This window comes from Symphalangus syndactylus, chromosome 4 (genome assembly GCF_028878055.3).
Source record: "Symphalangus syndactylus isolate Jambi chromosome 4, NHGRI_mSymSyn1-v2.1_pri, whole genome shotgun sequence".
NCBI classification, from domain to species: Eukaryota; Metazoa; Chordata; class Mammalia; order Primates; family Hylobatidae; genus Symphalangus; species Symphalangus syndactylus.
In genome coordinates, this window is record NC_072426.2 from 149,358,683 (window position 1) to 149,371,104 (window position 12,422).

Sequence of the window (12,422 nt, forward strand, 5' to 3'; positions counted from 1 at the left end):
CTCATTCCCAGGCTTGCTTTCCTTTACTCCTTGCATCCAACCACACTCACTTTCAGTTTATGGAACTAGCCATCTGATTTTCACCCCAAGGTTCACTTATACTGACTCCCTTACCTAGGATTCTGTTTCCCACCCTACACCACATACCCTACCTGGGTGGGACATAGATAACTGCTATCCATCCTTCAGCTTTCAGCTCAAAAATGAATTAAATTTTATTTGTTGCCTGGTTGCATATTGGCTGTCTCACCCTCTGAAATGTAAGCCCTATGAGATCGCCAACTGTGTTATCTGTGTTAAACAGCATATTCTTAGCAAAAAACTGAGTTGCTGACCCTCAATGTGTGTTGAAAAAAGGAGATGTTCAATAAATATTTGTTGAATATGCAAATGAATAAAATTACCTTGTATCTGACTAATAGAACAGTTCCACATTCCTATTTCTCTGTTTTATAGAGTTAATAACCCATTTGGCCAGTTGAAATAAAAGCTAGATATTAATATAATATGTTTAGTTAGTTAAGAAAGCTATATTTTCAAATGACACTGGAAGTCCTTTATATTTAACTATTATGCTTACTACCAAGCATACCTAATAAACTTCATTTTTAATTTTAAAAACCTTTTAAATTGTTTTAATTGCTGTATTTCTATTCCACTTAACGTCTTAGTAGGTAAGCGAACCTTGAACATACCAAAGTATATTTATAAGGTATCTCTGACTGTATAATTTAGATATCTTTATGTGCATTCTTTAAATGTTTATGGTATCATTTCTAAGACTTTATATTTATGTATCTGTATATACATATATATATAAATATACTCATATATACGTGTAAATATATATATGCAAATTATATTTTCCCAAATGTAGAAACTGTCTTGTTTATCAGTGGACCTTGAGAAGATGTAATCTGCACATTTACAGATTGGCATGCCAGTTTGCAAACTGCCGTATTTCTACATGTGGGGTTAAATAAATATAAGTATTATAACCCATGTGACAAAATCAACAGTTTGAAGTTTTGAAAGGGTTTTGATGACAGTTGAGATCCACAGTGTGTAACTGCCTTTCTTTATGTTTAGCATGTGGAGACTGTTTATATGATGGTTAGAGTAGATGTTCCTCAAGTAGACTATTCTGGCAGCTCTGTGATTTCCACAGGTCTGCCTAGTACTCATAATTCCTTTCCTAGCAGTATTCCAAGTTTGATCACGAAGGTACAAGTAGTTGCTTAGCTTATTCTCACTATTGTGAGAATAATGAGCAAAGAACATTAAAAGATCATATTCTATTTCCAGGGGCTTCATAGTTGTATCAAACAGTTAAAGCATCTTAAAGAAGGGAAGCCATCAAAAAGGAATGGAAAGCTGGACTGTGACTTCCTGTCCAATCAGACAACCTGGTCTGCAGGGAGCTTTTCCAGAAAACTTTCAGTGAGAATATTGTTGTTTGTACCCATGCCACAAGAACACTCTAACAAATGGGCTAAGGCATGTAATAATAATTTGCCCACCAGCAAGCAAGCAAAATGTCATCACTCACCATTTGGGATGCTCCTTAAGACCTAAGTGTTGCAAAATGTAAAGTTTGAGAAAAATTCAGAAAATTATGAGTCTGGTCATCTTGAAAAATAACTTATAGAGATAGAAATACCATTACCTCTGACCTAAAATAAATAAAATAAAAATTCAACCAATTAAAAGAAAACACAGAAAGAAAGTCTTTCCATACTGGTGCAGTTTCTGTAAATGAGCAGTAGCGTGATTATACACGATTTTTCACATATGTAAGTTTTTAGTCTAACTTCACTAAGGAAGCAAAAATTCTCCTTTTAGAAATTAGAACTATGGTATACCTTTAATTATTAGTTATATATCATATTTATCCTATGTCAATATTCCATTGATGATATTTCAGAGACATGATAGCCACTGGCTGTGAAGACACAAATGTTCGTGTTTATTATGTAGCCACCAGCTCAGATCAACCATTGAAAGTATTTAGTGGGCATACAGCAAAAGTGTTTCATGTTAAATGGTCTCCTCTGAGAGAGGGAATTCTTTGCAGTGGTTCTGATGATGGGTATGTATTTTTGGATTCTAATTTTCTAGTCCTTAAAATCATAAGCTTATATTTTCCTAGAAATGTACATATTTATAGGATATATATATATATATATCTCTGTCACCCAGGCTGGAATGCAGTGGCGTGATCTTGGTTTACTGCAATCTCCACCTCCCAGGTTCAAGTGATTCTCCTGCCTCAGCCTCCCGAGTAGCTGGGAACCACAGATTTAGTATCGAATGATTAAGCATTTTCATTGAATTTTTGGCATAAATCCAAATTTAGTAAGAGAAATAATTAGGAGATTTCTGTAGGTTATGACTTGAAATAAGTCAGAATGGTAGGGAAATCAGTTATACTGCCATACTCATGGCAGAACTCACAGATGCTGCACTTCAGCCTGGAGAGCCTCAGACACTCATTTGCAGTGGGGCCTATAAAAGCCTTTCTTAGGTTTGACCAAAAAACATGCATTGGGACTTCAAAGCCTAACTACCTAACATGTCATAAAAGGAAAGACACCTGTTCTAGTGGCCCCTACAATAACATTAAATTATTTTCATACAAATCCCTTTAATGTATTCTTATTGATGGAAGTATATCAAATGTAAAATATTTAAATGTTAGCATATATAAGAAATTAGCAACACAATTTTTTAGATTGTAATATACTTTGATAAATTGTCATGTACTAGCTTAAGAAGACAAAGAAGAAATGAAAAAAAAATTTTTTTTTGAGACAGTCTCACTGTGTGGCCAGGCTGGAGTGCAGTGGTGCGATCTCAGCTCACTGCAACCTCCGCCTCCCGGGTTCAAGGTATTCTCCTGCCTCAGCCTCCCTAGTAGCTCGGACTACAGATGTGCGCCACCACGCCCAGCTAATTTTTGTATTTTTAGTAGAGACGGGGTTTCACCACGTTGGCGAGGATGGTCTCAATCTCTTGACCTGATGATCCTCCCGTCTCAGCCTCCCAAAGTGCTGGGATTCCAGACATCAACCCCTGCACCTGGCCGAAATGAAACTTTTTATATAAAGCAGAAAGGGATACGCCTTAAGACATAAGAAGATATCATTTATCTCCTATATAGTGCAAAATAGTAATACTTTTGAAGTACTACTATTTTGTGGTCAGTTTGGCATATATCTGTGACTAAAAAATTATTGTGGATTGTCTAAGCAAAATTAGCAGTTGGAGGTCTTAAATTGATTATGTTAAATTTTAATTTCAGTAACATTTGTACAGTCAATAGATACAAGTAATTTCACGAATCCAGTTATATTTAAATTTTTTAACTTGATCTAAGATTTATTCTACACTGACCAAGCAACTTATATCACTGACAAAAACATGAAGGAATTATTTGCTGTATTGATTAAAGCATAAATATGAAGTGACATTTCAAATAATACCCATCATCATACATGTTATACTTTTATAATTTACAAATAATCTTAATATATTAAATTATTGTATCTGTATTATTAGTCATATTTTCCACTTTGGGTATAGCGGTTTTTGGTATTTCATTTTAACAAAGCAATTTTATTCACATAAAAACTGTGAAATAATATGTTTACTACCAGTAATAAATCAAGAGTAAAAGTCAAGAAAGAAAATATGTTTAAAGAAGCTAGCACTAGCCTAGTTAAATATTCATTTCCATCTACTATAAAGAAAAGTATGTGAGGGGATGAATTTTTTAATTAGCTTGATTTAATTGTTCCACATTGTAAGCATACATCAAAATATCACATAAATATATACAATTATTATTTTTTAAATTAAAATGAAATGAAGAGAACTTTATATCTTGAGACATAAAATGCTTCTAGATAAGCTAATAAATAATTATCATACTCTATTAAGAATATGTTAATACTCCAGATACATTATAACTTGAATGTTATCACACCCATAATATTCTGTTTTCAGTACCGTTCGAATCTGGGATTATACTCAGGATGCTTGCATCAATATTCTTAGTGGACACACTGCACCTGTGAGGGGATTAATGTGGAATACTGAGATTCCATATCTGCTCATATCTGGCAGCTGGGACTATACTATAAAAGTATGGGACACTCGAGAAGGAACTTGTGTGGATACTGTGTATGATCATGGTGCAGATGTATATGGTAACGTGTCTTTCATTCTTTCATGTATTTGTTATATTGACATACTAATGATGCTTATAACTTCTGAGGAATACAGTATTTTTGAAGAAGTTATACAGTGTTTTATTTTACAATACCATTTTTCACATTAGAAAATATACATGTTTATTATTATAATACCAGAATGTACAGAAGAGTCAACAAAAATTATCAGAAGATGACTATTGTTAGCACTGTGTTGTCTTTCTCCCCCCCGTCTGCAGGTGTGTCTGTGTTTCTGTGTACACACAAACACACACACAATGCACACATATTGCGATGGACATATATACATGTATGGCTTTTGTTTTTCTCCCTTCCTTTGACGTCACTCCAGAGGTAAGTTGTTTAACAGGAGATCAGTAATAGAGTAGATACCACTTATTTAACCATTCCTCTATTCTTGGATGTTTAGTACAATGTTTTGTTTTTGAATATAATCCCATTTTTTAAATATAATTAATGTGGTTACGGAAAATCAGATTACTTACCATTTGCACATCTCTTCACTCTCATTCTTGTTTGTATTTATTCTCATCCTTAAACTTTGATGGGAGTGAATGGACAGATTAAGAATCCAAAAATGATTTCTTAGAGAAAGTAACCTCAATCTAGATCAGATTCAGATCCATGTGCCTGACCACAATGGCCTTTTAGCCAAGGCAATGTGGGACTGAGTATGGGAGAGAATCATATTTGTTGATATTCAAATTGAAAGGTCCTCAACTCTTCATCTTTTAACTAGAACGTCATCTGCCCATCCACTAACTCATAGATACTATGTATGCTATTGGTTTTATAGTATACTTGTTGCTGCTTAACCACACGAAATATAATTTTAACATTTTCATCCATGACCATTTGCTTTCTAATCATTTTTTTCTTTTTTCTTTCTTTCTTTTTTTTATTATTATTTTGTTTTTTTGAAACAGAGTCTCACTCTGGCTCTGTTGCCCAGGGTGGTGTACAGTGGCGCAAACACAGCTCACATCAACCTTCACCTCCCAGGCTCAAGAGATCCTCCCACCTTAGCCTTCCAACTAGCTGGGACTACAATCACGTGCCACCACACCCAGCTAATTTCTGTATTTTTGGTAGAGATCGTATTTCATCATGTTGCCCAGGCCAATCTCAAACTCCTGGGCTCAAGGGATCCACCCGCCTCAAACTCCCAGGAAAGTGCTGGGATTACAGGCATGAGCCACCATTTCCAGCCTCTAATAGTTATTCAGTTTTATATTCATATTTATAGAATATATAAAATAATTTATTGCACTCTTGTATTATTTTCAGCCAGTATATTAAATGCAGACAGAAGGTTGACTGAGAACCTTTCAGTTACTCACAATATTCCTTCATAGCTTCAATTCTGTAGAAGTTTTATGAAGCACATATAAATAAAGAATATTTTTCAATGTTCACTTTACTTAAAATATGTTTTTATTTTCATCAGGTTTAACCTGCCATCCCAGTCGCCCCTTCACTATGGCCTCTTGCTCCCGTGACTCTACAGTGAGACTCTGGTCATTAACAGCCTTAGTCACTCCTGTACAAATAAATATTCTGGCAGACAGATCTTGGGAAGAAATTATCGGGAACACTGGTATGGAACATATACATGTATTAGAGTTTATTTCTAAATGATGTTTTATGAGAAATCTTTTCTCACTGAATTATGTCTGTTCTTCAGATTATGCTATAGAACCAGGCACTCCTCCTCTACTGTGTGGTAAAGTGACAAGAGATATTAGACAGGAAATAGAAAAACTAACTGCTAATTCTCGAGTGAAGAAACTGAGATGGTTTTCAGAGTGTTTATCCGTAAGTATTACAGGAATTAAATGCGAATATTTTCCCTTTAGCCAACATGAATCATTACGACTATTTTTATTCACATATTTACATGTACCATTCTAATTCATTGGGTAACTCATCATAATCTGTACACTATAAGAAAGCAAATGTAAAACTAGAAACAATACATGAGATAACATATAGTTATTTTGTTAATTTTTAAATTTAGATATGCCTGCATTATAATATTTTTGAAGATGCAAAATATTATGAGGTTTTTAATTCACTATTCCATATTTATTCTTTATCAACTCTTTAGCCTCCAGGTGGCAGTGACAATTTATGGAACTTGGTTGGTGTGATAAAAGGACAGGATGATAGCTTACTTCCTCAGAACTACTGCAAAGGAATAATGCACTTGAAACATCTGATTAAATTTAGAACAGTGAGTAAAATATGCAAATATGATGTACTCAAGCAAATTTTTTGCCTTTTCACTATTAAAATATAAAAATGATTTTAAAAACATGTATGATTAGATAGGTAGATTTAAATAAATGAACACCAAGGAGATCCATCTTGGGTAAAATGAATCGTAAAAGTGAATTACTTGAGAACAGATTAAGTCAATCATGGTTCTCATAGGTTGAGTCTCATGAAATTCGTTCAAGGTCACTTGAAACTCCTTGAAATGCTTTATCTTTCCCCTATTAGCAGATGATTGTGACATGTGGACTATTCTAATTTTAGTCTCAGAGGGCCTAATAGACTATTCTGGGATATGTTTTATAAAAAATGATCATATTATAGCTCTTAATGAATCTCAGTAAAAACTACTAGTTACCTCATCCCTGGGGCAATCTACAGCACTAACAACAAAACCCATTCTGGGACCAGAAAGAAAAAATTGCTTATGTATTTTCTGAAATACATATAGTTAATCGTTAGAGCAGGGAGACAGTTGTGCCAGAGATGTGGGTCTAATGCTCATGAAGAGCAGTTTCTTCCATAAAGAGGAAGTACCTTCTTTAATCGCAAACTAAACACCTAATGACTGTAACCGCAACATCTATTTGGCAGGAGAAGAGCTAATTAAAGTAAGCCAGTAACTTTTTATTTTTACTAGAGGCCTGTCTGTATTGTTGTATATTACTTTATCATTACCTTTTATCTGTTCTGTATAACTACAACACCTGGAGAGGGTTAAGAACAATGGGATTCAGTCTCTCCTCTCCTGTGTCCCAGCCCCACACACAGCCCAAAATATTATGTTTAGAAAGGTATCATATTTTATAGAGAAAAATATTTTTAAAATATTTACCTTCCAGAGCTATATGCTTTTGAAGTATGTATTCATGTAATGTTTATATGATCATCTGTTATCATGAACTCTTGTAAAACAATTTTTTAAAATTTTTAATTATTATGGATACATAATAGTTAAGGGGTGTATGTGATATTTTCAAACAAGCATACAATGAGTATTGATCAAATCAGGGTAATTGGGGTATCCATCACCTCAAGCATTTATCTTTTTTTGTGTGTTAGGAACATTTCAATTCTACTCTATTAGTTATTGCAAAATATACAACAAATTATTGTGACACATACAAAACAAAATATGACAAGTATTTTAAAATTCTATTTTCTTTTTAAAACCAGTCTGAAGCTCAAGAACTAACAACAGTAAAGATGTCTAAATTTGGTGGTGGTATTGGTGTACCTACTAAAGAGGAAAGACTGAAGGAAGCTGCTGAAATCCACTTGAGATTAGGACAAATTCAGAGATACTGTGAACTTATGGTTGAACTTGGAGAGGTAAAGTACTATGAAAGTAAAACTAATGAGTTTAACATAGTAGTCTAAATATTAAGAATATACTCAATTTTAAGTATTAAAAATAAAAAGCTCAGCACTTTGGAGGCCAAGGTTGGTGGATCACTTGAGCCCAGGAGTTCGATACTAGCCTGGGCAACATGGTAAAACCCCACCTCTGCAAAAACACAAAAAATTAGACAGGCATGGTGGTGTGCACTTGTAATCCCAGCCTTGGGAAGCTGAGAGGATCAGTTGAGCCCAGGAGGCAGAGGTTGCAGTGAGCTGTGATCGTACCACTGGACTCCAGCCTGGGCTACAGAAAGAGACCCTGTCTCAAAAAAAAAAAAAAAAAAAAAAAAAGCCTGAGCACGGTGGCTCACACCTGTAATCCCAACACTTTGGGAGGCCAAGTTGGGTGGATCACGAGGTCAGGAGATTGAGACCATGCTGGCCAACATGGTGAAACCTTGTCTTTGCTAAAATACAAAAAAAAAAAACAAACTAGCCGGGTGTGTGGCGCGCACCTCTAGTCCCAGCTACTTGGGGGAGGCTGAGGCAGGGGAATCACCTGAACCTGGGAGGCAGAGGTTGCAGTGAGCCAAGATCATGCCACTGTACCCCAGCCTGGGTAACTCCATCTCAAAAAAAAAAAAAAAGAAAAAGAAATGTATATACCCTGCGTGCTGGCTCACACCTTCACACCTGTAACCCTACCACTTTAGAAGGCTAAGGCAAAAGGATCACTTGAGGACAGGAATTCAAGATCAGCCTAGCCAACATGGAGAAACCCCGCCTCTTCTAAAAATACAAAAATTAGCCCAGCGTGGTGGCGTATGCCTGTAATCCCAGCTACTTGGGAGGCTGAGGCAGGAGAATTGCTTGAACCTGGGAGGTGGAGGTTGCACGGAGCCGAGATCGCACCATTGCACTCCATCCTGGCGACAGAGCAAGACTCCATCTCAAAAAAAAAAAGGAAGCTTATTGTTTTACAGATCTAACTGATTCTCTGGCAATCTGATATTAAGTGTAGATGTTAGGAGAATAGTTATCAAAGTGTTCCAGGACAGCAGCATTGGCATCACTGGGGACCCCTGTGCATGTCTCACCTCAGACCTATGGAATCAGAAACTGGGGTTGGAGCCCAGCCATCTTGTGTCCTCATAAGCCCTCCATGTTATTCTCTTGCATGCTGAAGTTTCAAAACTACCGCCCTACGCTGGAATCTTAACTTCTTACAAACAAACAAAAAACTACGTTGGCTAATTTGTTCACAGTAGAATCCCCTCGCTAATATTACTTGTCATAACTAAATCCCACACTGGCCAGAAGAAGGGTTTCTGCTGAATATCATCTGATAAAGGATGATGATTGTTAATGGAGGGCTAAATCAACAAAACTGATCTTTACAGAAAGCTTAGGATGAATTTATGCTTTTGCTACCCTTTAGTAGATGGGTAGTGACTGCAATGGAACACGGGAGAATGGGGCTTCTGTTTCTTGATCCTGGGTGTTGATTACATGGGCATATTCAGTTTGTATAAACTTATTGGACCTTTCCCTTTTCTGTATATGCATTTTAGTTCAGTGAAAATTCTTCCTTTCCCTGCCTCACCAAAAGAATGGTTAGAATGGCATGAACTTTTCTCATAGCTTATCATCTTTTAAAAAGTTTAAGTTAGTTAATTGTGTAGCTACAAAGCATGGTATTTAGAGTACTTGTAAATAATATAAAGTAAAACTAAGCAATATGGTTACATTAAAATAAATCAAAACTAAATTTAGCTCACCTTTTTACTTTCCATATACCTCAAGAAAAACAATGAATTACTGCTTGACCCCCAAATAATAAAATGTGCCATTTTAAAATGTTATCAAAAAGGCATTATAAATTTAAAAGTATTTAATTTAAGAGCAATGTAAAAATTTTCCTTGTAAAGTAGTAAATATTTAACTAAAACTTGCTTTTTTAAACAGCTTTACTGCAGAGAAGATCTATCAAAAGTCAAGGAGAAAAGGAATTAATAAATTTTGGTACAACAGTGTAATTCTTTAGCTTTCTGGGTTTTATATTTGATTAAATATAATTTAAACTGCCTTTAACTCAAAGCATATTTCAATCAGGTATCTGTTTGGGAAGCTTAATAATTTTATTGTTGTGTAGGTTCATCGATGTACTTAATGATCCATGAAACTGTACAAGTTGTTAGAAATATGGGTGTCCTAAGCCGGGCACAGTGGCTCACGCCTGTAATCCCAGCATTTTGGGAGGCTGAGGCAGGTGGATCTCCTGAGGTCAAGAGTTCGAGAACAGCTCTGCCAACATGGTGAAACCCTGTCTTTACCAAAAATACAAAAATTAGGTGGGCGTGGTGGTGGGTTCCTGTAGTCCCAGCTACTCAGGAGGCTGAGGCAGGAGAATCACTTGAATCCGGCAGGCGGAGGTTGCAGTGAGCCAAGATCATACCATTGCACTCCAGCCTGGGTGACAAGAGTGAAACTCCGTCTCAAAAGAAAAAAAGAAAAAAGAAATATGGGTGTCCATAGAATCGTTTGTAATCATTTCTTAGGGATGTTTTTTATTTTTTAAGCTTATTTATTAGACATGTTTCTATTGAAAGAGCTTGGTGAATTCAAAGTTAATTTAATCTACATTGCAACTTCTTTCTTACATTAGAGAGAGATTTCCCCTGAAAACATATTTTAAGATACCTGTTAGGTAACATGATTTTAAATATGTAGTATTAAAAATTGCCTGTTCAGGCCGGGCGCGGTGGCTCACGCTTGTAATCTCAGCACTTTGGGAGGCCGAGGCGGGTGGATCACGAGGTCAGGAGATCGAGACCACGGTGAAACCCCGTCTCTACTAAAAATACAAAAAAAAATTAGCCGGGCATGGTGGCGGGTGCCTGTAGTCCCAGCTACTCGGAGAGGCTGAGGCAGGAGAATGGCGTGAACCCAGAAGGCGGAGCTTGCTGTGAGCCGAGATCGCGCCACTGCACTCCAGCCTGGGTGACAGAGCGAGACTCCGTCTCAAAAAAATAAAATAAAATAAAAAATTGCCTGTTTAAAATTTAACATATTATTTCTGGTTAATTACCAATTTTCTAGTGATAATTGCAATAGAACCCTAGTGTTTTGAAGAGCCTCAGTTAAAATTAAATTTTGATTCATGTAGTGATATTTCAGAAAATTTTCCTCTCAGTTCCACTCTAGACTGGAATTCAATGAAATCTATATTTTCATGTAACAGTAACAATCAGCCTTTATTAAACAATGAGCTTCTTCAATAGAAGTTAAATATGAAGATTATATTATCAGTTAAATGAAGAAATGACAATAGATAAAGTTTATTAAAATAAGTAGGAAAGGATAAAATAGAAATAGATGGTATATTTGTTCATATAAGTAGCAGTGAAATAAAAATGTTAATATTTTGAACACCATGGAACAAATTACTCTGGAGTTGTATTAGAAGATGAGTCAACATATTTTTCAAAGTACATATTTTAGTTACTATTTCTTTTCTTCCCTTCCTTTCTCTCCCTCAGTCTCTTCTTCCATTTTTCTCTTTCTTTCTCTCTAGGTTTAGGACTGGATTTTCCCTAAATAATAGAATTTTACATATTTTATTTTAAAATATTTTAATATGTAGAGACTTCAAAAATTTGTGGAAAATGGAATTAAAAGATAACAATAAAAAATAAATATTTTTCTCAACTTTTTCAAGCTCCATCAAGTTCAAGACACTTTTGTAAGTGATGACAGCAGCCATTTAATCCTTCCCTAAGGAACCGAAGGGTACTTGAAATTTAACCATGTCAATACAGTCTTTTTTACTTTGTTTTTTTGTTCGTTTGTGGTTTTTGTTTTTGTTTTTTTTTGAGACAAAGTCTCGCTCTGTGGCCTAGACTGGAGTGCAGTGATGTGATCACAACTCACTGCAGCCTTGAACCCCTGGGCTCAAATGATCCTCTCCACTCAGCCTCCCAAGTAGCTAGAACTACAAGTGTGCACCACCACACATGACTAATTTTAAAAAAAAATTTGTTTTGATAGAGATGAGGGTCTTGCTGTGTTGCCCAGGCTGGTCTCAAACTCCTAGCCTCAAGCAATCCTCCCACCTCAGCCTCCCAAAGCACTGCCTTTACAAGCTTCAGCCACCATGCCCAGCTTCTTTTATATTATTGACAGAGGTAAAATTAGTGCTCTTTAAAGATTTTTTTAGGACTACGGAACAAAAAGAATTCAGAAAGTACCAAATCAGGACTCAAGAACTCAAGTATAAAAATACTGTATTATAAATACGAATCTATTTTTAAGTGTCTTAAGAATTACACAGAGCAACCAAAATTAATATGCTCCTGCCCTTTTTGCCTTCTATTCTAGTGGGACAAAGCCCTGTCAATTGCACCAGGAGTCTCTGTGAAATACTGGAAGAAGTTAATGCAGAGGTAAGGCAGAGAGAGTCCGTGTTAAAATAGATGTTTTAAAATCATGTTAGAATAGAAGCAGTATATAAATATGGCAGTAGCTCTTGAAATTTCTTATTCTTATGTTGTCTTAAATAATAACTAAATTTTTTAT

General features: G+C 35.6%; 1 protein-coding gene across 9 annotated transcripts in view; it reads left to right on the forward strand.

The window, feature by feature from the left end:
• WDR17 (WD repeat domain 17) overlaps positions 1-12,422 on the forward strand; it is a 115,154-nt gene that overhangs the window by 75,913 nt on the left and 26,819 nt on the right. For 7 of the 9 annotated variants that reach the window (XM_055276444.2, XM_055276445.2, XM_055276446.2 and 4 more), the window contains 7 exons: positions 1,925-2,089; positions 4,006-4,208; positions 5,680-5,829; positions 5,917-6,047; positions 6,340-6,465; positions 7,683-7,838; positions 12,225-12,289. In XM_055276444.2, coding sequence (XP_055132419.1) covers positions 1,925-2,089; positions 4,006-4,208; positions 5,680-5,829; positions 5,917-6,047; positions 6,340-6,465; positions 7,683-7,838; positions 12,225-12,289 — 996 coding nt within the window. The remainder of the gene's footprint in view (positions 1-1,924; positions 2,090-4,005; positions 4,209-5,679; positions 5,830-5,916; positions 6,048-6,339; positions 6,466-7,682; positions 7,839-12,224; positions 12,290-12,422) is intronic. The other 2 variants (XM_055276450.2, XM_055276451.2) reach the window with 1 other exon arrangement.